The 27,777-nt window shown below is 40.6% G+C and overlaps 1 protein-coding gene across 6 annotated transcripts in view; it reads left to right on the forward strand.

The window, feature by feature from the left end:
* RIMS2 (regulating synaptic membrane exocytosis 2) overlaps positions 1-27,777 on the forward strand; it is a 422,508-nt gene that overhangs the window by 362,564 nt on the left and 32,167 nt on the right. For 3 of the 6 annotated variants that reach the window (XM_063131028.1, XM_063131027.1, XM_063131029.1), the window contains 2 exons: positions 2,314-2,486; positions 15,628-15,869. In XM_063131028.1, coding sequence (XP_062987098.1) covers positions 2,314-2,486; positions 15,628-15,869 — 415 coding nt within the window. Of the gene's footprint in view, positions 1-2,313; positions 2,487-4,433; positions 4,704-15,627; positions 15,870-27,777 lie in introns of those variants that run through there. The other 3 variants (XM_063131026.1, XM_063131022.1, XM_063131023.1) reach the window with 3 other exon arrangements.

Genomic DNA, 27,777 nt, shown 5'->3' on the forward strand with positions numbered 1-27,777 from the left:
GTCTGCCAGATGGTGCTGTATCGGCGGCCTCCAAGCAGCGTGTGCCCCCGCGATGACATTTAATTAATAAACTTTAAAATATGCTACAACAGTGTATGTTACGCCAGGTACAGCTAGTACTATAGAATATTCTTAGAATTGGATATGATATCTTTTTTGTTTATACAAACATCACCAATGTTTTCAGTCATAAAGTATGGTTTAGGCTTCATTTGCACATGCATTAAAAGAGTAGAGAGAACTGAATGGGCTGAACTACTTCAGGTAATGCTCCCCTATGCAAAAACAAGTATAAAACCTCCTTGTACTTGCAAGTAGAAACTAGTAGAGCAGGACATAGGCTGAGGTAAGACTTTTCCCCCTGATGTAGTAGAATTCTTTTTAGTTTAAATACTTGCAGGGATTTATTTTATTTTTTTAAAGTGGAGAAGCATTAAAAAGTGGCATCCCACACCCACAGCCTTAACACCTCAATCTGCTGCATGTGTAGACCAGTTCCCAAGGTTCAGAGCAGATTATATTTTCTCTTCACTCCAACCCTGTTAAGTAGGTTGGACTTTGTTCTGGGATGGCTTTTCACACATGCAAGTTGTCATGCGTGAACTACCCCTAACGCCACAGATAGAACTAATGCTATAAACTCACCAAACCTAAGCACTTCAAGTCCCATTGATTTAATCATGTCCTTACTTTCTGTAGTTGGATCCAGTGTGACTTAAACTTTTGCTAAACCATGTTGTAATTTTTCTTGTGAAGTACAGCTTCCATATATGGCTTTGAAAGGGAACCAGGGATGTAACTAATGACAGTATACTGTCTCACCATTCAGTTTTTGGTTTTGTCACTTGTTTCACCAAATATTGTTAGCTTGAGACACTCTGACTACTAATTATTTTAAAATCAGCCTTAAAGTCTTGAACTAAATTTGTTATTCAAAAACAATTGTGAGGCTAGTAGTAGAAGAAGCCTCAGCCGCTATGATGTCAAACCATATTTTCTTTTCTTTATCATTGGCTATGGCAGCGGTCGCCAGCTGGCTGTCCAAAAATTGGATTCCTCTCTCAAAGCAATTTTATTTGGCCCCTGGCATCCCTACCAAATTTAATTGAGGTATAGTAAAAAAAATTCCCAACTGTATAAAAGGAAAAAGGTTGGCAATTCAGAAGAATCCTATACCTTTGAGTCTTGCTTGTAAAGTCTCAGCTATGCCTGAACAGGTGAGCTCCGTAACCCTTATGCCACACTGCTGGATGGTGCCGAGTTTTGTTGAGGAGCCTGATCACCTGTGAGGAGGTCTATTTGCATGGCAAAATATCAGGGCTGGCCCAAGATGTTTTGCTGCCTGTGACGGAGAACAACATGACACCTCTCCCATTCCATAGACATGACTGGACAGGTAGTTGGATCTTCACAGCAGGCAATGGGACAATGGACCTGAAGAGAACAGGCTAGCTTAGAGGCCACAGAGCAGTCTGAGTGCTACACAGCTCTCTCCCCCATCTTGATGCCACCTCCCAGCATCTGCTGCCTGAAGTAACCACCTCACTTTGCCAAATGGTAGGGCCATCCTTACTAAGTATACTTTCAGCCTCCAGAGCGCTGGAGCTTCCCAAGAACTTTGAAGTCCATGGCACTGAATTATTGAGCAATAATAATAATAATTATTAATAATTATTAATAATTATTGAGCAATAATAATTATTGAGCAAGTTAACATCCATGATTGAGCAATCATGGATGTTAACTTACATCTAAACGCTAGAGATAACCAACAAATATGATGGGTGTAGCTCATAGAACATATGGAGGTTCAATAGAAATTACCTTAGATACCTGTATGGATTTAAAATAGAAGTGTTAATGAAGTGTATAAACCTAAAAATATATAATGTGTTGCATTTAGGAGTATGAACTGCATCAAATGCTTTGGAACAGCTATTTCAACCTGGTGAATGTATCACTTGGTTCTGTTTTTTTAGGGGTTTCCCACAAGAACCGAAACAATTTCCTTCTAAAAATTAGCTAATTTTAGCTGTTTTTATATTATTTTACTTTTAATTGTATGTTTTGTTTTACATAAGCCTCTTTGAGTATTTTAAAAAAGCAGCCTTGGAATGTTTTATATAATTGTAATGAAACTTTGTTGTTAGAGTAAAACAATTCAGTTCCAACACTTACAGAATAACTAAGAGTCCTATTTATTCTGTTAGAGACTTGTAAAACTGGAAGCTAAAGTACTGATATATTGAATTTCCAGCTGACTTGTGACTACACTGACGGACTTTACATACTCATCTTTTACTTTTTTTACAGTATCGGTCAGGGCGGGATCCTCAACGAGGCTCTGACAATGTCTCCAACAAGTCTTCAGACAGTGATGTAAGCGATGTGTCAGCAGTATCGAGGACCAGTAGCGCTTCACGTTTCAGCAGCACTAGCTATATGTCTGTGCAATCAGAACGACCGAGAGGAAACAAGAAAATTAGGTAAGAAACTGTAAAGTTGACAACTTTCAAGTTTGTTTTGAACTGCAAATCTCTCTTCCGTTGTTTCTACCTGGTTCAAGTAACACAGCTTCCAAAAGACTTTCTTGTGGTGGCTTACCGTGTTGTCTGCTGGGCTCCCCATTGTTAAAAATGGCTTTTCTGTGAAAAAAACTCCCAGAGACCATAGAAACAGCTGCCTAGAGCAACCGCAACTTCCAGCAATGCTCTACTCGGCATGGACTTTCTCTGTGTTCGAGATTGTCGTGCCCCAGCTACACCATCTGGCGTGGCTCAGTTCTGCGCCACAGTGATTCTGCTCCACAGTGGGCTAACCATGGAGTGGGGAGAGGTAAGGGAAACATGCAGGCGCTGCGTGGTTTCATGGTCATGTGATGGCCATGCATGTCTTGTTTTCATTATCTCTCCCTGCCCCTTAGTTCCTCCAACCTGTGCGCATGTGAACAGGCCTAATGTATGATGTGTAGGTGATTAATGCAATCCTCCTCCCTGAAAAAAGGGAGAGAAGATTACACAAAAACATACAGTTGAAGGCAAGTATTCAAATGTTACCACCTTGTTTTTAAGGCCAAGGGCAGGTGAACTGAGGGGGCCCAAGTGGGAGGCAGGATAGAGGTTATGTTCAGCGGTTGGAGTAGGCTTAGGGCACTACAGATTTCTTTTCACATTTGGTATATCCCATCCTCCACATGTGATTTTTTTTTCCAGTATAACACATATTTAAGCATTCCATAAGGGATTCAGAGATGCTAGAGTTTGATTGGTTTATGAAGCTATCCAGATTGTTAGGGATAGAAACAGCTGCCATTAGAAATAAGTTCCCCATCAGACATTTGAAACATGTATACATGTGACCCTGATTACTACAAAAACCTGAAAATGGGGATTTGTACATATCTCCGCAAAGCCTTAGCTAGACGGGTAAACGTGCCTGTCTAGCAAAAATGCAGAGCAGAAGAAGCATAGAGGTGAAGATTGTCTCTGCCCTGCTCCTTCTCTCCATAGGATGGATGCCTGTCAGGCTCCGAGTTCTGCATAAGAGTTCTGCCTCTTGCTTTGCATAGGATGCCCATCAGGCTCTGAATATTATGAAAACTTTGTAATATATTTGTTATAATAATAGTGCAAACTATGAGTTGCTTGTGTGTTGCTGACATGACATGACAGAGTAGCAGCCTCATAGGGGAAGGAATTATATTAACAGTAGCTGTGAAGAAAGCTGACTCATCATCCAAAATACGCTTCAAGCAACTCCAAGGGTAGTAGACTAGAAAGAAGTGACGACCTCCTCATAGGGATGGAATGCTGAGATGTGGAAATTTCATTTTCTCATCACATTCTGAAATTGGCCTGAAAGCTGACAGCTAGGGATATGTATGTATGCTTATTTATTTATTTATTACATTTTTATACTGCCCAATAGCCGAAGCTCTCTGGGCGGTTTATATTCTTCTGCTTGAAGAATGCAGACTGAGTTAACATATGTGTACATGTGCGTGTGTGTGTGCTTGCACATAACACACACAACTGCCAAAGAGCTTCATAAATAGGGCTCACTACTAGGAAACTGATTTTGTTCTGCACTTATAAAGAATATCTGTATAGATGACATTTAGCCCGCTATACAAAATATTTCCCCTTTAGATGCTCTTAGAAAGCATGGCTACATCATACGGAGAGCTTCAGCTATTGGGCAGTATAGAAATGATCTAACTAAATAAATAAGTATTGCCTGGACAATGCTCATGAATTAGCCTGCATGCTTTTCTGTTACCATTGCATTATTCCATTTTTTGTATGGCCTTTCTGTTTAATTTCTTTTTTGCTTACTTTGAATGCATGTTTGGTTTCTGCCAATTCTCCTTAACTAGCTTGTGTCTTCTTCTTCTTTTGTTTGCATGCTTCCTCAATTTTTGTAAACTCCGGAAGATCAAATGAGGAAAGAAAAGAGGGAGGGGAGGAAGGGGATGGGGAGATATTCCCCGAGGAGGAGGAAGAGAATCAGGAGCTTGAGGAAAAGGTGAAGGATGAACAAGTTGATGAAAAGGGGGAAGGGGAAGAGGTGACAGAGAACTGTGATGAGGAGGAAAACAAAGAACCAGAAGCAAATGAAGAGACCCGAGATGAACAAACTGAGGAAGGGGCAGAAACAAGTAATAAAGAGGATTTGCAAAGGAGATACTCACAAGATGATCTCAGGTAAAATAGATCTCCATTTATTAGAGAGTTGTTAGCATTTTTCCTCATGCCTTGATCCTATTCCCTGAACCCTCTCCATTATTTGGAATAGCTTGTTCTTTATAGTCTCTTTGTTGAGGCATAGTATTGCAATAGTTGAGGAAATGCCCTCGTTATTGAAATGCTTTTGGAAAGGAAATAATAAATTACAGCTACATGAGCCATGTTGTAGTGGAGAGCATAGTGACTGAGGCTGCTAATTATGAAATGGACATTCTTGGTTCCTTGATTCAAATCTAGCAGCAATCCACTGGGTGTCTTTAGCGAAGCCATTATCTGACATTATACAAAGCAACCAATTCCCATAGTTCCATCACACTTTCTTGGCAAACAAAATCCAGGATGTATGTAAATTAAATGTTGGAGCACAGCAGACAAAACCTTCTCACTATCCTGAATAAAGGATGGCTTTAACCTTCACCAATGGTAACCTTCACCAAGGGAGCCCTACAATATACATACCACATATCCTGCCTGTTATAATGACAGGCATTTCATTAGTGAGTATAATAATACTGGGCTGTTTTAAGTATTCATTGGCCCCGTTCAGACAACATGCTAAACCTAAACCATGCTGCTTAACCACAAAATGGTTAATGGAATGCGTTATGCATTCTGTTAACCATTTTGTGGTTAAGCAGCATGGTTTAGCGTGTTGTTCGAATGGGGCCATTATGTAACAATACATGCGGAACCTTAAACAAGCTTAGAGAAAGTACTATAGAAATACTAAGCACTATTATTAGTAATATTATAAGTGCTATTATTATGATAGTAGTCAAAGACAGTTTTCATTGTTACAGTAGTTTTTCATGTTCCAGATATGACCTTTTTAGCAAAATTATCTTTTATCTGGTGACATCACTACAAAAGAATATCTTGAATCTTTGTTTTGCCTCATTTGAAAAGATCTGAAAACTCTTGATAATTTATCTATATAGTAACTGCACTAATGATACACGGGTGAATGGGGTCTTAAAGTCTCTTTTAGTTCATATGTAACTTGTGTTTAGGTCTGTTATGTGTGAAGCAACATTTCAGTCATAAAAACATAAAAACATAATTTGAAATAATCTGAAATATGTCCCATTGATTTTAATTATTACCAAAGACGTGTGTAAATTTAAGGCATTAGTAATTTTTAAGAAATGATTTCTTCTGATAATTCATAGTTATTTGGGTCAGACCAAAATCATAAAATTTAAAACTACATTTGCATTGTTATATACCCTGTTCAGACAACATGCTAAGCCATCATGGTTAAGCATTTTGTGCTAAACATTACGGCTTAGTGTGTTGCGTGAACCATGACTTAGCATGCTGTGTGAACCATTGCTAACCATGGTGGCTACATAACCATGGTTAAATACTCTCATTAACAATTTGCTGCAAAAGGGTTGGTGGCCTAACTATGACTTAGCGTGTTGTCTGAACAGGGCCATAGTTTCTTGGGGTAAAATCCAACGTAAGTACTACTTAGAGTAGACCCATTGAAATGAATGTGATTTACGTTAGTCATGACTTTACTCTAAGTAGGACTTAGGTTGAATTTTACCCATGGTTTGCAGGGACTAATACTACTTTGATGGATGTAGGACATGTCTACACCATGCATATATCCCGGGTTCATCTCTAGGTTGTCCCTGTGCGTCCAAATGACGCACAGGAGATGCCAGGGTCAAGAAGGGACAACCAGAGACTTCCCCCTAGGATAACAGGGACTGCAGATTTCCCATTTTTCCCACGGTCCCGGGACACCCCCGAGGACCATGGGCTGTGTGGCACCCATTCCTGGGATCGTCTCTTCTTTCCCGCGAGTAGCAGGGCTCTGCTACCAGGCACAGAGCTCTGCGAGGGGGCTCCCAGGGGGTGAGAGGGGAATTGTTTTGCCATTGCAGCGATGGCTCTTGGTGTTTTTTTTAATCACTTACTTTTTGGTGCATGATTGCGCCCGTGTTGCTGCGCAAGTCTTCTTCAAAACAAAAACAAAATACTCTGTGTTGGACGTCCCTCTTTCCTTCTGGGACATTGCACTGGCGTTTGGATGCTGGGGAATGATCCCGGAAGCGGGAAAGCCTGGGTTCCTCCCCCCTCCCTCCCGGAAGGCTCATAGGTGTAGGTGAGCCCTTAGTGTGAGTGTATAATGCTGAAAGGAAAGGAAAGGAACCTCTCGTGCAAGCACTGAGTCATTACTGACTCTTGGAGGGACGCCAGCTTTCGCTGACGTTTTCTTGGCAGGCCTTATAGCAGGATGGTTTGCCGTTGCCTTCCCTGGCCATTATTACCTTTCCCCCAGCTAACTGGGTACTCATTTTACCGGCCTTGGGAGGATGGAAGGCTGAGTCTACCCGAGCCGACTGCCTGAAACCAGCTTCCGCTGGGATCGAACTCAGGCCGTGGGGAGAGTTTCAGCTGCAGAAACTGCTGCTTTACCGCTCTACGCCACACGAGGCTCATAATCCCTCCCAATCCCCTTTCCTTTTGTGTCACGTCTTTTAGATTGTAAGCCTGTGGGCAGGGACTGTCAAGAAATACTTTTGTAAGCCACCGTGAGAGCCTTTTTTGGTTGAAGGGCGGCATAAAAAATCCTTAAATAAAAATAAAAATAAATAAATAATGCTGTGAGATTATAATACAAACCAGAAAAGAGTTCCTTTCCTGCTGTTTGAGCAGACAAAATGTGGTTAGACTTAACTATGGTTACTTGAAACAAACCAACTTCAAAGCATGGGTAATGAAGCTGCTTGTTTTGATTAATCACTGTTGAGGGTTCAGACACAAGGATAAATTGAAACTCTGTACAGCACCATGTACATTGATGGTGCTATATAAATAAATAATAATAATAATAATAATAATAATAATAATAATAATAATAACAACAACAACAACAACAACAACAACAACAACAACAACAACAAATCCTCTGATTGGCTGTGCTGGAGGAAGAGGAGGAGGCACAAGTCCAAGTTGATGCATGTCATGATATACCTTTGTTTATCATGTCTGAACCAAACCATAGCAAACAAACAAAAATTATGCAGTCACTTGAAACCTTACAGTTCCTCACTCAAAAGTGTAATGTGTGTAACAGACTGACCTAAGAAAATAAGTTGAGGATTCTTTATTAAAAGTTTAAAGCCTCCAATAAAGGCTGTATTTATTTGCTGTATATATAAAATACAGCAAACAAAGATTTCCTCAGCCATAGTTGTGTTTCACATTCCGTTCTAAAACGAACATTAGTCACAGGCATTGATCTTCAAGCATATCTTTACTTCTTTTTTCCAACTTGGATTTTTTTATTGAGCTAAGAAATTCAACCTTCAAATAAAAGAAGCTTTAAAGTATTTCTAGTGTTTCTCAATGAATCATGCTTCAATGAGTCACGTTCATAATGGCAATCTAATCATTTATGCTTAGGGAAGGCTGCTTCCTACACTGATTATTTTTTGTCTCGAAGTCATAATTACTCTCTGAAATTTGACATCTTTACATCCCACTGTCATATCTTTATTCTTATCTCTGTTCTTCTACTTTGCTGTTTCCATTTTATCCTTGACATTTGGCTTGATTCAGATCCTGTAAATATGTCCCGGCTGAAAAATACATTATAGCAGTATGTTTCAAAAATAATTCACAGTGTTCATAAAGGTTTTGTTCGTACTGTTCTTGACAAAGTAGAAAACCCCAAAACCTTAAGTTAAGGCCTACACATTACATGCAAATGCAAGCACCAGAGAACTAGTGACATTTAGAAAGAAAGAAAGAAAGAAAGAAAGAAAGAAAGAAAGAGGAAAAGCAGCTCTGGGAAGGATGGATTTGGAGCACTGAAGTGGCAGAAGGGAGGATATATGTGGGGTTCTTGTTCTTCCTCTTCCAAGGAAGGGCTTGGCCTGCTCAGCCACAATAGCCTGTTGCCCAGGGATGTTATCACCAGGACATGATACCTGGCGGCGGAAAGAGCTGGAAAAGAAAGCAAGACACTGGGGTTAGCATTTGCAGGTAGAGCAAGGCCCACCAGATGCCCTAGAAGTGGCAAGAAAAGGAACAGGAGAGTTTCAGAGACGTAAAGAGGAGGAGAGAGTTTGGCTACAGTGGGCTTGTGTGGCCAAATTCCCTTTTGCTTCCAGGAACATTTTGGATTTTAGTTACCAGTAAATGTGCAGTTGGAAACCCTTGGCACCCCACTGGTCCTGAGACTAGAGGCAGAAGAAGTTTGAGCCGGGAGAGAAGGGCACCAGTCATTGGAACAAAGGAAGGGGCCTTATACTGAGTCAGACCATTGGTTGACACTGACTGGCAGCAGCGGCTCTCCGGGGCTTCAGGGCGGAGTTCTTCTCAGCCCTACCTGAAGAAGCCGGAGACTGAATTGGAACCTTGCATGCAAAGCATGTGCTCTACTACTGAGCTTCGGCCCTTCCCCCTAGGATCCATCAGAAGAGGCATGATATTAACAGCAAGAATTGATCCAGACATACCACTGCCTTTTCTGGAGGGAGGGGAGTCTTCACTGTCAGACTAGCCCTTGCCCCAGCAGGATCATAGGATTGTCCACTCTTTCCCCATTCTGCTACTTTTCTGATTCAAAGGACCCCTCCCAAGTGGCTTTCCCTCCTGCAGTGTTTCAGACATGGGGAGAAGTAGTTTGGGATGGTGGTTTGGAGCAGAGAAATGGCAGGCAGGAAATAGATGAAGCATTCTCCCAAATTTTTCTCTCTCAACACAATGGAGCCATATATATTTTTCAGCACAGTGTACATTTAAATCAGCCTAAAAAAGCAGCGGGAGGTGGGGGGCAGGATTTGAGTGACAAATGAAAGTTTTGGGGAAAAAAGAATTGTGGAATCTTAAACATCGACATATTTCTTCCATGTTTATTTTTACTTTTAAATTGTTTTCTAATTAACAATAACACAGGTAAACCTGAAAAAACAATACAAAATTATTCCTGGATTATGTTAATTTGGAGGTTACTGTATTTGTGGAAGACAATTCAAGTACAGTTTAATTAGAAGTGATGCATCTTAATTTAACTAACTATCCCCTGGTATTTCTGGCTGTTTAAAACCTGTCCATCCCCTAATGTCATTTCCATAGTCATTATCACCCTGCTCCCTCCATTACAGAATTTATATTAGATGTTTCTTAACTTCTGGTGTGGTTGCTAATTAGAGAAATGTTCTCCACAGCAAGCTTTTAATTTATTACTTGAAACTGGTCAACCATGTCTCTTCTTACCCTGAGGTTATGTCATGATTTCTCTTATCTCATATATTTTTGACAATTTGTTGCCTCAAATCTGAAACACTGTGAAAATAGCCTTTTCTGTATTATTTAATCTCATTTTAAAGACACGATTAAAAATTCTCCTTTTACAGTTTTGCTTTTAGGGTCATGTTGGATTTCAGACACAGCTGAATGCCTCACTTCCCATTTCTGGATTTTAATGTTTTATTACTGGCTTTAAGCAGGATTGTATTCTTCTTTCTCCCTATTCAGAAAATCACTTAAGGGTGAACATGAATTCAGCTGGAGTTGAACACATGATTAAAGTTATCTAACTCAATTACAGATCCCTAAGCACATAATTTTGGTCACTCTGCTAAAGCGTGGGTGCTTTTTTTTTTGCAGAGTAGCACTGCCTGAAAAAGGCTCATTAATGGCAGGAACATCAGTATTGACATTCTATTTAAAATCTGGCTGTTTATTTGACAAGCTGAAATAGAAAGACTGTCCATTTTGTAGCCTGAAATCCGGGCCTGATAGTAGTCCAGCCTCACAGGTCATTTACTTGTTACTTTCAGATTCAGCTGCATTTTAAGTTTAATTTTAAGACCTGGCCTTTATCTTGGAGGGAGCCCCATGTTTATGTGTCTGTGTGACTTAATAAATGTAATAGGGCTATAATTAAATAACTACTCCAGTATTTCTGAATTATAGCTAATTATAGCTCGTTCGCATCCATTCTTTTGTTTGGTGTGATGTTAAGAACTCCAAGCTCTTGACCCTTATTTGTATTTAAGCCCTTATTACCTTCACACAATGGGTGTGTTCACATGTCACACTAAGCCACCCTGCAAATAAGCCACGGTGGGTTGTTTGTTCACAGAACAATTCACGGTACACCTGACAGACAATAGGGCTTGCAGTGCTTTATTCACCCCTTCCTTCCCCCTCAGTCCTCCAGCCATCTCCAACACATATCCCAGGTGCCTTTTTGGCAGAACCCATCTTGTCTCCTCATCCCGTCCCTCCCCACTCTAATTGCTACTCCTTTTCATTTGCTGCCTCCCCCCCCCAAAGGGCTTTGGGGGTATGCAAATGACAATGTATTTTTTATTATTAGTGGTAGTAGTATCATTATTTTTCCTGTTCCTTTGCAAGGGCGCAAGAGTTGCTTCAAAAAGGAACCACGAAAAAAGGAAGGACCCATTTTCTCCCCATGCTGGAGACTTGGGGAGCTGTTGAGTGGAAGGAGGACACTGACAAATGTCAGTTCAACACTTAAAAGCGAGAGGATTACATTGCCAAGTGGGAGATACGGTTCCCTGCCCCCTTTTGGTGCACCTACTTCTCTCACTTTGGTGCTCCCTTTGAAAGCTGAAGCATACAAGGAAACTGATACATCAAGGCTGCACATATCGGACAGGCGAAAGTGCACTCCTGTGCACTTGTGAAAGAATGGCTTTTTTTTTAATGAACACATTTGCATACTCCCAAAGCACCAGTAAAAAAAGGTGGCAAACATGTGATGGTCCCTTCAAAATGCCTCTTGGGCATTGGTGGAAGGGCAGTCACTGGTGAGGGAGGCTGGAGGCAGCACCAAAGAGATTAAGAGTGACACAGGCTTTTTGCCACTTGTACCAAGGGTTGCCGGGTAGCCAGTCCTGGCAACCTTTGGTAAAATTGCTCTCCCAGGTTCGGATGACACAACAACTCACCATGGGTATGAACAACCCTGCAACAAGCCGTGGGTTCTCAAAGTGGCTTGTTCACTAAAATTAAGCCACACTGTGGCAAATGTGCTGGGTTTGTACTACAGGACAACCTACTGTGGCTGACTACCCATGCTGGGTTTTTGTGTTGTGCGAACCCAGTCAATGTAATTCAAATAAAATTTCTAAGGTGAAGACATGTGCTTTTCAGGTAATAATGCTGTTCTTTTAAACCAGAATTTATCAAGGTTTGACATACTAGGCTTAGTACAAGAATGCCGTAGCTCAGTGGCAGAATACATGCTTTGTATGCCCACGTTTATTCCCCAGCATGTATCTGAAACTCTGGAGATAGCCACTGCTAGACACTATAGACAAGCCTTCTCCAACTTGGCACCCTCCAAATGTGTTGGACTAGAACTCCAATTGCTATTCTGGCTGAGGATGATGGGAGTTGTAGTCAGGGAAGGCAGCTAGATAGACCAGTGGTCTGACTCGGTGTATGGCATTTCCTGTGTTTCTAACTGGATCACGGGGTAGGGGGAATATACACAAATATAGATACTGTATACAATCACACAGTATCTTTAGAACCACCTTTACCCTTAATGACTTCATTATTAAGCTAAAGAACAAATTGTGTAATTTGCATAAATTACATATTACATAATTGCATGTATAAATTATATAATTTGCTAAGGTCAATACTTTGTTTTCTTTTGGCTTCTAAGAGCACAGTCTAAACAACCTGAGAACAAAGAATAAGAGCATTATTTCACTTTGCCCTTGGCTCACCAATATAAGTGTGTCTGACATTTTCAATATAAATGTTTTCCCGGAGGGAAAAAAGTCTGTAGTTGTTAAAGACATTTGTAAAAAGGAGGCCTATTTATCTCTGAGATTGTAAACCTGTGTCTGGGCTGTATCAATCCATATTGGCCTTGTTAACAAGATGGCACCAGGTAATACACACATGTTGAGTGGACTGCTGGACTGGGTGGCTCTGCAGAGTGGTGGTGGCTCTGACGGGAGCTTCTGACACATGTGCACATTGGAGGCACAAACATAATAATTAATAGGAAGGTGCGTCAAGTAAGCCCCATGACGTTTGCCCCATACCATTTTCCAAATCAAAATCAATCCACCCACATTCCTAGGCAGGATCTACACTACTGCTTTAAAACAGTTTATAACAGTAGTGACAACTGTTGGGGCCCAGGACACACTCCAGATACAGTTTTCAAACCATTTTCAAAGTGTCATGTCCTCCTTGGTGTAGATCTGGCCCTTGGGCACTTGGCAGGGAACCCTTCAAAAGTCAAAACGAAAGCCAGAGAGGCCTCAGAATCAGGCAGGGAAGGGGATTTCATCTTTTTAAAACCATTCAGTAGTGAAATTCTGGTGCTTCTGAGAAATATCTGCAGGACAACAGATTTTTTTACCAAAAAGAAATGGAGAGTGCATTGCAAAAACAAATTAAGAAGAAAAGGTGAAGATTAAGGAATTTACCTAACTTTGCTATACAATTATGAGCAGCTGCCTACGATGCTGTGCTGTCCAGTTACCTGAGAGTCAGTGGGCCTCAGTTGCCTTTTGGGGAGAATCACATATGATTTCCTTGTGACTTTCTGTGAGCTTTTGTTTGCTGTTTTGCTAAGTGAATCTAGTGCTGTTTTAGGTCCCAAAAACCTGGGAAAGCACCAAACTACTGATGGTTCAGGGAAAGGAGTGGGGCTAAAGAAGGGGGGCTTCTAGGACCCCTGGAGGGCCAGATTAGAATCCCAGGCCTGAGGTTCTACACCCCTGGTGTAAAGGATTTCACAGCAGATATGTCCCTTTCACTCCACCCATTTCTCATGTTGCCCTTTATTCTGGGTCTATCTGAACAAGGGTACATACAAACATGCATAATAGGTGGGCTTTAAATGTCAGGCTCTGTTTTGCTTATAATTAGGGATGCCATGAGCGCCCAACCAGGTCTGGGAGTCCTGTGGAACCCCTGCTGTGTGCTTCCAGCTCCCCAAATCCAGTTGGGTGCTCCCGACAAGAGCGTGGACCCCTGCCTGAGTGCTCGCAAGGCCTGGTGAGCACTCAGCAGCTGCCCATGCGCTGAAATTGCGCACGTCCCATTCCTGCGTCAATGGTGGCCGCCATTGGTGCAGGAAGGGGAAGTGCACAATTTCAGTGAGCAGGCAGGCAGCTGCTAAGGAGGTGGGCGGATGCAGTGGTGGGGGAAATGCAAGTGAGTTAGCCCACCTTTACGTATAATCCTAAAAAATAGCAAAGTGTTCCATTGCCGCTCTTTACACTCCAGGACAGGAGTGGTCCCTTTGAAACCATGCTCTGATACACAGCAAGGGGAAATAGTTCCTCTGCTACATTATGGGTGAATTTGTGTTGATGTGGTGGTGTGCCAATTATGGGTGAGAAGTTGCCATCTTTGCAGAGTACAATGCAAGAATGCCTGAGTTAGAGTCCTATTGGGCTTTGTCTATGTGTATGCTCCTCCTCTTTTTCTCATGTAGGGAAGCTTGTTAGCCTCCTACATGTTTTATTTATTTATTTATTACATTTCTATACCGCCCAATAGCCGTGTGTCTGTGTGTGGCAACATTCAAAGAAAATAAAGTAGGTTACCTGTAATTTTTGAATTTTGGGGATGGTCTATATAAATCACATTCCGGCCTATATCTACATTCAGAGCCCACATTTTATGTTTTGCTATTGCTGCATTTGTGTTCTGAAATGAGGCAGAAGAGGCTACCCTATGTATAGTTTTTCTTGTCTCGGCCCGCTGATAGGTAGTAGTAGATGGCTTCCCACAGTGTTTGATGTTACTAATGCAAGGTTTCCAGTAAAGTGGCTGCCTTGGCCACCCATCCATAAGTATGACTATGTAGGGCACTCTTAAAGAGCAACAATTACAGTTGAGCAACTTCGTTTTCTTGAAGAGCATATTACAAGATGAAAATGTGGATAACTGATGCATCTGATGGGAAAATACAGACATTTTGCCACAACTGTAGTGCAGTCTAACAAACAAATATCAGACTAAGGCAAGTTTTTTTTTAAAGGAACTGCATTTCCTTTTTACGAAATACTGATTTAGTATTTAGTGCTTGGGAATTTGCAGCTGAGGCCTTAGCTAGACCTAAGGTATATCCTGGGGTCATCCCTGCCTGCTCCTGGAATCCCCTGTGTGACGATGCTGGGATAAACCTTAGGTCTAGCTAAGGCCTAAGACATGTTAGTTGAGAAAGGGTCATGATAACTAACATTCTCTTCTGTAAAAACAACAAAGAGTCTTGTGACACCTTAAAGACTAACAAATGTATTATGGCATAAGCTTTTGTGAATACTGTCCATGAACGTTTATGCCCTAATAAATTTGTTAGTATTTAAAGTGCCATGAGACCCCTTTTTGGTTTTGCTGTAACAGACTCTTACAGATACTCCTGAACTTCTGTACTGCTTTTGGTTCACTTGTCATGCCTAAACAATCTTGTTTAATGGTAGATTGGACAAATATACACTTGCCATCAGTGAGCCTGCACTGAAGTAAATTTCTGTTATAAAAATGCATGAACATTAAATTCTACAATAAAAAATATAATATGCATTACTATGCATTACTCAGATTTATGCATAGCGTAAAAGTATCTTTATACTGACATACTGTGTGTAAACAAAGTACTAAACCAATGCATTGTTTACCTTCAGCAAGGTTTACAAATAAGATATATGGTGTGACAAGTACAATTTAGCACTAACAGTGGTCTGAAATTGAAAGTAGTCAATTTCTGCTGCTAACTAAAGCTATCTTCTGTGTGAATTAGTTGCTTCTCCCTACAGTCTCCCTAAGCTTTCCATCTGAAACCTTCCTTTTCTGTCTTCTCCTTTTACTTTCTTTTTTTTACTGCATTGTATATCCATCCACCGGCTGACAGTGTCTTTACATCCAAAATGCAAAGCAGACAGATGGGCGCTTCAGGACAGAACATAACTAAGAGCACCAGCATCAGCGGGGAGATGTACACGCTGGAGAAGAACGATGGCAGCCAGTCCGACACAGCAGTGGGCACTGTGGGTACAGGAGGCAAAAAGCGACGCTCCAGCATTGGCGCAAAGATGGTAGCAATTGTGGGACTTTCGCGGAAAAGCAGAAGTACCTCACAGCTCAGCCAAACTGGTAGGAACAAGATTCCAATTTTTACTCCAATGTATTGTTATTGAGACATAACCCAAGTAATTATTACCTAGATTCCTAGGTGGAAAGACTGAGGAAGTTGAAACTTACTTCATCTTTCAAAGTGTTTATTAAGCCACTTTATTTAACCAGAACCTTCTTCAGACCGGACTACTGTGACTTGTATTTGTACGCTCACTGGACCACATGGAGCGCAGTCATTTCTTTTCTTCTCAGGAACCAACGTGACTTGCTGTTTATGTTCTGGGAGCTGGCATTAATGGTTTGTGAAAAGAGCTGAAATGCAGCTGGTACAAGTTAATTTATTTCGTGTGATTTCTCCCTTCTAAATGAATATTCCAACACTCTGTTCTACATTTCTTTTGCCACGGGTTAATATTTGTCACTTTCAAGATTTTATATTATATTTTAGGCATAGTGAATAACACTTTCACTTCCTGTTATTTTTTTTTACTTCTTTTCAGCTACAAAATGTACTTACTATTGCAGTAAATCACCATCATTGGCTGTAGGTTAAAGTTACAACTACTATTCAGCATTTATTTATTGCTACCACAATTTTAGGTACTAAATGGTCTTGAAAAGAGAGGAAAGATTTCTGTTTTGATACTTAGGCCATCCAGTTTTGGATACAAAATCGCACAAATAGCAGGCTACTGGAAATGCATATCTGTAATGAGGTCTTTAGTTTGAATATTTGAGTTATTTCAACATATTTGAAACAGAAAAGAGATCTGTTTATAATTTACGATATTATAATTACTTTGCTAGCCAGCATCTGTTGAAAAATGAAAAACAGCAAGCCACATTCCATATTGGATTTATTGCACAAATCATGATCTAAACATGTAATATTGTGCATGTTGACAGCAATGTTTTCTTTGAATTTGCATTTGAATTTGTATTCCAGACTCCCTTGAAGTCAACATGGCTTCACAAACATTAGTGCAGACTTGCCCATCTTACTACTTTCCCAATGTTTTGGACAACTACTCCCATCAGCTCCAGCCAGCACAGCCGATGTAGTCCAAAACATTGGAAGGGACAAGATCAGAGAGGACTGTACTAGAGTATGTAGTAGCGAAGTACATATTTATACAGTGCCTTGCATGAAGAGAGTCTTCTGTATCTTTTGACAATACTATTTAGTTGATGCCAAAGCATGCATGACGCCAAAGCAAATAATGGAACATGGGAAGCAGACCAGGCATTGGACTGAGTGCCCTAAGATTAAATAGACGAAGTAACTGTAGTAAATATTTTAATAAGTACTGTAAAGTCTTTGTAGGGACTGTTAAGTGAGTTATGTTGACTTTTTAAGATTAATTTTAACAATGCCACCCAAATATCAGACACTTTCTATTGGTTGGGCAAAGGTATATGTCAAAATGCACCATATGATTTTAGATAAAACTACTTAACTATGAAATCTGAGAATGTAATTACATGCATTAAGCTCTCTTTTGGGCCTTCATGTGACCCATTAACATGTGTCTGTGATTGGGTGGGTTAAAATGCAACTCTATGACTCTTCATCTCCTTGATCAAGTAGGCATGTGCAAGGCTGGCAGGATTCATATAGGTAGTTCAGTTTTGCATCCCTCCATACTAAGACAACTCATTTTTTAATAGTTGCCTTTGATCTTTGCAAGCAGACCTGATTACATAGTAACCAGACAGTTTCTCTGTAGAATTGGCTTATGAGTACCGGCTCTCCAGGACTTTGTACCGTGTTCAAATGTATATCTGAAAAACACGTTTTCTTTTATTTTGTTTGAAATAAATTTAAGATTTTCAGGGTTTCAAGTCAATTCTTAGATTCCAAACAAGATTGCATGCATGTGGAGTTGTAGAAGACTAACTGCTGAAGAGAATCTCTTTACTAGGCTCTCAGTCAGGAGGTGAATTTAATGAAAAGTAAAAGAACTAGATTTCCTTGGGGGTACATGTTATCTAATTATAGATTTAATGTCTAAAATTTAGTTATAATCTGAATTAGATCCCTGTTGATTATCTACATGCGACCAAGTTTTAATACTGTGGCCTTATACCATCTCAAAATGTCTACGGCGTTAAAAAAATAATTGTTTAATACTGACATTAATATTTTCTATTTTAAAGCAGGCCATGCAGCAAGCACCCACTTTCTCTAGTGCTCTTATAGTTAAAAACAAATATATGATTTTGGGGGTAAAAGTTACATTATGAAATCATTGGATTTTGGCATAGAGTTGCCAGGTAACCTTTTGTAACAGTTAAAATTAACAGTATAAGAGTAAATTTTATAATAACTAGCATGCAATAGCCGATGTCTTGACCGTTATATAATGATGCAATTCTTATATATTTATTCTTTCATATTCTCTTTTTATTACTGAAAAGTCAGCTGACACTGTCTACCAATTACAGTAGTTGTGTAGCATGCTGGCTTTGTGTAGTGGGGTAAATACTCACAATTCTTTCTGCTCTCTGACATATTTGCTACGTAATCCTGAGAGGCTGTGAACTGTCTGTCCTTACCCTTTTCTCTTCACACTTTCTTATATGGCAGGTTAGTACAATGCCAACAAAGCCTTTGCAGTTTGAGGTAAAATAGCCTATAGTAAGGACTATGTGATATTGTTTTATGAGTGAGTAATAGAAGGTGCATTTTCATTTATAAATATTACTGCTTACCAGTGCTACTCTGCATTAAGTTGATAAACAGCAGAAAGCAAATGATCATAAATTACTCCAAAAATATGTTATGCCACATTAGATAAATACTGAGATCCTAAATATTTGTACTGCAAAATATGTGCTTCTGACATCAGCATAACACTCCTGCAGCATCAGTGTTATCCCATGTTTTCCTAATGTATCTCTTCATATATACCAATCAAAGAATCAGCAGTAACAGAATACAGAGCAGAATACACCAAAATCCATTGCAGAGATAGTGACAGTAATGTTTTGAGGAAATTTGTGTAACTGAATAGCTCCCAAAAATACCTCTGTACTGCTCAAGCCATTCTCTCTCTCTGACACTTCTGTGCTGTGTTAGCGTAGTTATTGTTACATTATGTTCTGCTTTTCTTCCATGGAAGCTAGAGTTCATTGGGCTTCTAGGTGGTCTCCCATCCAGGCACTGACCAGACTCAGGTTCTGCTCAGATTCAGCACATGTGCTACATCCTTTGCTTTAAGATCATTGTCATGAGACGTATAGAATATATATTGTGTCTGAAAATAATTGCTTTTTCCAATGGCATTGACATTAACATGTTGTAGATTTTGGAAGACAGCTTATAACTCTTATTCCATAAGTCTTATTATAGTTATTTAAGTCTATGCAGAAATAAAAACTACTCTTTATAAATTTATTTTATGTGAAATGGAGTAATCGTTAATGTAATTGTCTCATAATATGCATGCCTACAAATGGATACTTCTTTATTTCATTGTCAGTTTTTTTTTTTTAAAGATAGCACTTTAGTGACTCATAATCTGTTCAGTAATGTCATACTGAAGAGATGTAAAGGTCCATAAAAGGTCAATGAGAAAATAGTTTTCAATTTGTTGGGGTAGGGGGTTCCTCTAAAACATAAGATGGAAAAATTGAAAAATGTTGGGGAAATTTTAAAAAATCAAGTTTTTGCACCATGATGAATGGGGAGAGCAATCCTATGACCCTTAGAGAGCATCTGGGAGAGCCTAGGATACTTCGAATTTCAGGATCCGAGCCAGCAAAGGGGAGAACTGCTCCAGCTGCCTCTCTGAGGCTGGAAAAGCAACCTTGGAGAGGAGGTGTTACAGTTGGCAGGGAGGGGAGGGCGCTGGAGAAGCTGGGGTACAAGCTGTCCCGAGGTTTCTCCAGCCTCCTTCCCTCCCTCTCCGATGTGCCCCAGCTAGATGGGCAAAAAGTCTGTCTAGCAAAAATGCGGAGCGGGAAGAGCGGTAGAGGCAACGATGCCATTTCTCTCACTCTGCACTGGATGTCTGTAAGCCTCGAAGTTCGTACACTTCTGACCATTGGCCACGAAAGTAATAGGATTATGCCCTGAATACTTCTAAAAGTAGCATTTAAAAATATTGTTACTCAGGTTGTTTGCACTGCTGCAAATCTCTTAGATTCAAGACTCAAAGGTGGGAATGATAGTGATGTTAACAGTGCTACTACATTTGACTGGATTATAACAATGCAACACTGTGAGGACTCAATGATGGGATGGGCTTTCAAACTTTATAGAGTACAGAATATCTCCAAGTATTGCAACTTGGCAATTTGCCAAGACATTGCTCTTGCAAAGTGGTGGGAGGGCTTTTATACAGAACAGTATCCGATTTATTTTCCTTCTTACTTGCCTCGTGCTCCTTCAGTTTCAGTATCAAGTATAATCTACTGATGAATGTTTGAGAATATTCACACAAAACCAAATAACAATTATCACGTGAAAAGAGTTGAAAAGCATTTAATTAATGCGAACCTTCTGTTTCCTCAAGTCCATGAAGCTCAGAGCAGAAGTTTGGAATGGGAAGCTCTGAATCATTCAGATGCCTGTTGTAGCTAGAGAAATGAACTTTAGCTATGCTGCTAGTATTTGCAAGGATATACTATTTACTCAGATAGAGCAGGATGGGATTATAGTAATATATGACAGCTAATTTTGTCTAACCATAGTAACTATGGCACTTGCAGTAAATAATGATAAAATAGCATTGAAGATAGTATTATAAAATATAACTGAATATCCTAAGTTATTGCTACCTAATTACAATCTAAGGTTGTTTATTTTCTGAGTTTTCTCAGTATCTTCTGTTTATTCAGTAATACAGATATCTACATACTTTTTCTAATTACAATGTTGATGGCTTCTATGTTCAACTTTTATTGAGGGTTCCCCCCCACACACACACACACAACTGGCAAACAAAAAAGATTGTATACTTAGGTACTTTAGAGTGTAGCAGCTAACAATTCCTTTTCTAACACTTGGTATATTTGTAAAAAAAATTTTTTTTAAAGTAAGGCATTTATACTCTTAAATGTAATAAAAATGCTTAACAGTACAATTTTAGCTGCTATACTAAGTTATGTTTCATGTTTTTAAAGTAAGTTTAGATTTGGTGAGAAAGTATGTTTGGTGGACCGGCCTCCCTCCCTCCCTTTCACTGCAGTGATAGCACTGATTTGGAGCAATCACAACTGCAGTACCCACCATTGATGTGGGACATGGGCACTGGGGGGGGGGGGAGGGCAACCTGACCAGGTACCTTTCACAGCAAGATAAAGCGTGGAAGCGTGGCTGGGTGGGCAGAGCAGCTAGAGGCCATAAGAAATGGCCAGAGACAACTGGGATGCTTCATGGGAAACCAGCTGAGCATTTCCACCTGCCTCACCTCATTCCCACTACTCTAGTCCCTGAGAAAGCTGCTGACTTGAAGACAGAACTGGAAGAGATTGAGAAAGACTGGGTATTATCAAAACTGTGAGTGCATGTGGGACTTGAAGGAGGAATAAAAAACGGTACCACTGCAGGTAAGAGAAGAGACTGAGCAATGCAGCTGAGGGCTGGGAGGAGGCTGCCATGAGTGAGAGGTGTGGCTGTCAACAATGGATATAGGTGAATTTTGGAACTGGAATCTACCTGGCCATGTATACAGTGGGTTTTTTTTTCTATCTCAAAGGTTTATTCTTGCTTTTGTTTCTGTTAGATTAGGTCAGTTTATGTTTGTATGGTTTTCTACAAAGTTGAATGGATTGATTGATGTTTTTAGTGTTCATTAGTGCCACTGTGGTTGCTTGCAATTGTTCTTATTTTGTTCATATTTTGCTCTTCATTTGATTTGTTATAAGCCACTTTGGGCACAACCTTGTGAGAAAGCAACTTACAAATAAAGATGATGATGATGGGTGATAATCAGATGGAGAAATGGAAGAAGCAGAGAGGAGAAAGGAGATAGAGCAGTAGCAAGAGAGAAAGAACAAAGAGTAAGAAGGAGGCGATGGAAGAAGGAAGAGTAGTGACAGGGAAAGGAAACAGATAGAAGGAAGAGGCAGCTGAGTGTGACAACAGGCTGAGAAAAGCAGCAAGCAAAATACTTCTCTGCAAGGAAACGTTGTGGCTGAAATCCTAGAAAGGACTTTGTTACCCTCTGCTCATGAATTCTGCTCATTCTGCTATTTTATTGAATGGGAGGTGAATAGGGCCAGAGAGAAGGGTTCCCTTGGTAGGAACCATATCAAGGTGCACAAGGAGATTGCTGGAGTCTATCAAGTACTCCATGAGTGGGACTTCTGCCCAAGCAGTATGTGGATGTACAAACAGGACTTGTAGCCAAAGATTCCGGATTCCAAATTTCTCAGTGGGGATAGAACCCAGCAGCATCCCTTGAGGATGTAGATGGAAGTGGGTTCTAGGCATGTCCAAACTGGTAGAGAAGCAAGACTGGGGGTTTCTGAAAAAGCACAGTCTTCCAGGATAAAAAGGTGCTAACCCTTTTCTCCTGTCCTCCTGGGATTCTGTGCCTTCATGTATATGGACCCAGCTTAAAAGAATAGGAATATAGACATTTACAGAATTTACAATATACCACAGGTGAGCAGCAGTTAATCTGGTATTCTCGTAATTCGTTGGAGGGAGTATGGAGGGGACAGGGTATGAAGCAGGGTAGGGGCAGGTTATGAGGTGCCACTTCCGCCTGTGTCAATTATACTGTTTCATTTCTCTCTCCAAAAAAACTCTTCCTGCTTCCTCCCCCCTCTCCAAATGAATCTGATGAATGGCTTCAAAATGTCTGGAAATTTCACATCTGTATTTATGAATGAGAAAGGTTGTGTAGTGTTTATTCAAGACTCCTGTTCAGCAGTGGAAATAATTTATCTTATTAACTTAGCACACTTTGCAAAGTTCTTTGACGCTTAAGTGAACCTATTATGAAGCTTGACATTTTTGTTCATAGTAGTGCTTGTACTCGAACAAAAAAATCTTTCTGGTTTGTGTATTAAGACAGGGAGTGTTTACTTTTCTGATGTCAGCTTTATTTCTTTACCCCATCATATTCCTCCCAGCTGCTGGCACTGAAAGCACAGATAAATATTCTTTCCTGTGAAGAATTCTCTCTCCCTTGAAAGACAAATCTGACCTGGAATGTGTTTGCTCTCAGTACAGTGCCTCAAAAACTCCTTTCAGTCTGGCTCAAACTTATAGGTGACACCGTTATTTTATTTAATATGCTGTCATTTTTAGGCCTCCCCATCTCAGTGGTCTGTGCTGGGCTACAGCATTAAAATAAAAATGCAGTAAAACTAATAAATCAAACCCATATTAAAATCAATATTAAAATCACCTCATATTTGCTTAATCTGAGGCATGTATTATATTGTATTTAATATTGCTCCTTGCCTCAATCCAGAGGGAGAGGCAGGTAAGAAGTTGTTGTTGTTGTTGTTGTTGTTGTTGTTATTATTTGCCCTACATAAATATGCATTTCAAAGAAGTGTTCAAATGTTGATGAGTGTTTTATCATTTGAGGGCAGCTTTTAATAGCACCTTTGTTTGGTTACTTCTGGTACGGATTTGGCACCAGTGGTTTAGTTAAGATGGCATTCTTTTGGGGTAGGCTGTTCTACCTTATATGATGAAATATGAAGGAAAAGTCGTTTTTCTAAGGTATGTGAAACCCATACCTTAGCACATTGTAGGTCAAAACCAGGAGAAAAATCACACCCCTGTTTAAACTGACAAGCATGATCCTGTTTTCATTTGTGAAATGCTGCGGAGTATGTTGTGTGTATTTGTTACCACTTTCTATCTTTCATTTGTGTTTGTTACTTTTGTAGAAAAACAAATGTAACACATCTTAATTAGGTAGGGTGACCATATGAAAAGGAGGACAGGGCTCCTGTATCTTTAACAGTTGCATAGAAAAGGGCATTTCAGCAGGGGTCATTTGTATATATGGAGAACCTGGTGAAATTCCGTCTTCATCGCAACAGTTAAAGGTGTAGGAGCTATGCTAGAGTGACCAGATTTAAAAGAGGGCAGGGCACCTGCAGCTTTAACTGGTGTGATGAAGAGGAAATTTCACCAGGTTCTCCATATATACAAATGACACCTGCTGAAATTCCCTTTTCAATACAAGTGTTAAAGATACAGGAGCCCTGTCCTCCTTTTCATATGGTCACCCTAAATAAGGCTCATTTGATTTCTTCTTTTGAACCTGCGAGAATTTCTGGAATGAGATGCACCTCGTAGCAAGTTGCTTTTCATCTTGCTTTAGCCTATGCCAACAGCAGATATAGAACAGAACCTCACTGATAACCAGATGCAGTGACTAAGCAGAGTTTTCTGTGCAATTTCAAAAACTGACTGTATAAGACAGAGAGAAACCAAGAAAATTCTTCCATGTTATGGGTTTGTAAAAGAAGTTTCGATAATCACCCCATGTGATTTGCATGTTTATATCATAGTGTCATTTCGCCATGAATTTCTTAGACATACAACTGAGGACCCAATCTTTGGACATTAACAACAGCTCATATTATACTATGTCTTTAATATACCAGATTAAAGTGGAACTACTGAGGAATTAGCTCAGTTTTTGTAAGCCAATTTATTATATCCTTAAACATTGTCCTTGTCATCGCTGCTAAATCTCTTGGCGGCCTTTTATGCCAGGATAGCAGTAAACTTGTGAACCTGCCATCATTCTCAAATACTGTTACACTTAGCTGAATCAACCCAAAATCATTATACCTAATTGGTTTTAATTATTAAGTAATTCATTTCCACAGAGAGGTTAGGATATACTGATATCTTCTCTGTATAGATGGCACTAGTAGCTTTCACTAGGATTGCTAGGTCTTGCAGCCGTGTAGTTCACTTGAGCGCCTTGTAGTGCTTTATTAAGTAGTGTGGTTGATGCCCTGTCATTGAAAGTTAACTCTCCCACTGTGGCTCTCTTCAGGTATGCTGCATAGGAATGTCAAAGTGCTTTCATTACTAAACCATTTTAGGGCAGATCCATGGGTTAGGATTTTTATGACAAACTGCAGGTTTGAAGAAGCGCCGTTGGAATGGAAGGAGCTGCAATAAAAAAAATCTCTTCAAGTAGGCATTATCTTAGCCCTATATGTTTGGAATGAAAATTATGTAGCTTGAAATGTTCCTATCTAGAATTAAAGGGAAATAATCACGAGCGTCTTCAGACGAGCGTTCTATTGCATGCTCATGACTGGCCACTCAGAACTTCACGGGTCATTTTGATGACACAGTGATCCTCCTGCATGCCCCCTGCTTTTTCTGATGGTTTTTCCACTACAAAATACGACCTGGAAAATCTGTTTCTTCTTGGCCTTGACAATAATTGGTGCCATTTCCTGCTGTGTGCAGGAGAAGCTGCTCAGCAAAAATGCCCACTGAATGGGCCACGTGGTCACTACTTGCTTCCTCTTTCTTCCCCATGTGGAGAAAGAGGAAGCTGCTTGTCAGTACTGTGGGACAGAAGCAGGAGGCAAAGCAATGGAAGGGAAACGTGATTCCACCCCATCTGAAAACGCTCCAAGACATAGACGATGATTATTTGAATAAAACTGCGCAAGACAGGTATTGAAAAGATACTAAATGCACATGTTCAATTAGTAAATAAGAATGTTGCAATACTACAGTTGGGAACTAAAATTTGTTGTTCTGTTTAGACAGCACCTTGAACCAAAGAGGGTAATATGCAGGTGGTGAAAAGTATTTATTTTCCACAAAAGCTGTGCACAAAATTGGTCTTATTAAAGAATGTTGTACAGCCTTTGCTCATGAATCTTGTGCTGGGCTTCAACACGGTACACGTTGCTGAGGATCCCTGCTACACTGCCTCTGCGCCTCCGCTAGTTCTGTTGTGCTACCAGAACGCCCCCTCCCCCAGTGGAACAGGAACTAGTGTTTCCTAAAATAAGCATGGAAACAAGTGGTGATGCTCATTTCCAAAAAGGGCAGTTCAGTGGAGCTTCCTTCTGAAAGCCCCAATGAACTGCCCTGTTCTGGAAAAAGTGTTGTCACTCATTTCTATTATTTTCAGGAAATTAGTTCCTGTTGCTCTAACAGTCCATTCTGCTAATGCAGGGGCAATATACTCCTTTCAGTGCCTTGGGGTAAAATTATTAAGGTTGCACTACTATAAGGAGTAAGCCCCATTGAATACAGCAGTATTCCTGAGTAAATAAGCCTAAAAATAAGCCTAAACTCATGCAGTAAGACAGGTTAAGGGAACCCAAGGACACAGACCATGCTGCTGAGATAAAAGCAACAATTCACAATGACTCATACATTCATTCAAAATATGTATATCCCACCTTTTAATTAAAAGAAAAATCAAGCTGGTTTCTGGGGTGGGAAAAACTAAAAACATAATTACAACATATTACTGTTAATAATTACAAATCAATAAAATCATTACAACATAGTATAAAACAATCTGTTTAATATCTCTAAAAGAAAAACAATGCACTAAAATTAAACTCACTGTTCATTAAAAGCCCAGGCAAATAAAATGTTTTTAATCTAAAACGTTGGTGCCTGAGGCTATACTAAATGAACACATCTGGGAAGGCTGTTCCACAATCAGGCCACCACCATCTCCACCACACAAAAAAGGCATATATCCAGTGACCAAATATCAGCCCTCCAAAGCCCATAGGAAAATATCATAATGACTCGGCATGTTCATAATGGGATAGACAGATAAATGAGTTTAAAAGTCAAGATCAGTACTTTGAATTGTACCAGGAAATGCACCAGAAGCTTGTGGTGTTGTTTTCATGTTGTTGAGATGTGGTCCATATGCCTAGTTTTAACCAATAATCTAGCTGCCATGTATTGTACCAACTGAAGTTTCTAAGGGCCTTGCTAGACGAGGCCTTAGCGCGCCTTGAGAGCCGGTTTCCCTGCTGTGCGTCCACATGACGCACAGGGGAATCCGGCCCCAGGCCGCACTGAAGCCTCCTCTAACGTGCCATAAGCGAAGTAGCTTATGGCGCGCCTTTTCCGCAGCTCTGGCCTGAGTCCGGGGCTGCGGAACGTCTAGAGACTTCCGTGGCTTTTTGCGGCTACTCGCTTACTCGCGAGTAGCCGCAAAAAGCCACGGACTGGCACAGCGCTCTTACGAGCGCTGTGCCCATTGGGCCAGGGGCATCCGGGGGGGGGGGAAAATGGGGGGGAAGGCTGGACCAGCAGGAGAGGGGGATGGCGGAGGGAGACAGACGCGACACACGGGAGGGCGAGGGGGCAGAGGGTGACAGACGCGACACATGGGAGGGTGAGGGGGCGGAGGGAGACGGACGCGACACACGAGAGGGCGGAGGGCGACACACAGGATAGGGACGAGGAGGGAGGGCGGATGGGGGGGCTTAAGTAAAAAAACCAAACCTTTACCTTGTCCAGAGTCTTTGGGCTGCACGTGGCCCCTTTAAAAAAAAAAAAATGGCCGATGCTGCAGGGCTTCCGTAGTCCCTGCGCATCGGCCGTCTAGGAGGCTGGGCGGTGCGCGCTAAAGTTAGAGCGCCGTCGCCCCGCCTCCCTGCTGGCTTAGCCCAGCAGGTCTAGCAACGCCCTAAGTAGTCTTCAAAGGAAACGTATTGTAGAAATCTACTCTAGGTGTTAACCATGGCATGGATAACTGTGGCCAAGCTATCTCTGTCCAAGAGTAGTTGCAGCTCTCATGCTGTTTGGCTGACATTTTATTGGTTTGGTGACTGAACTGGAAATATTGCTACAGGAATAACTCCTAAACAACTAGGGGTGGGGAACACATTAGCAAAAAACAGTATTACTACAGCTCATACAGTGAGTACTACCAGATGATAACGATGATGGCAATGCTAAACAAAGGTCATTTTGAATAATGGCTATGACGAACAA

This window comes from Elgaria multicarinata, chromosome 7 (genome assembly GCF_023053635.1).
Source record: "Elgaria multicarinata webbii isolate HBS135686 ecotype San Diego chromosome 7, rElgMul1.1.pri, whole genome shotgun sequence".
NCBI lineage: Eukaryota > Metazoa > Chordata > Lepidosauria > Squamata > Anguidae > Elgaria > Elgaria multicarinata.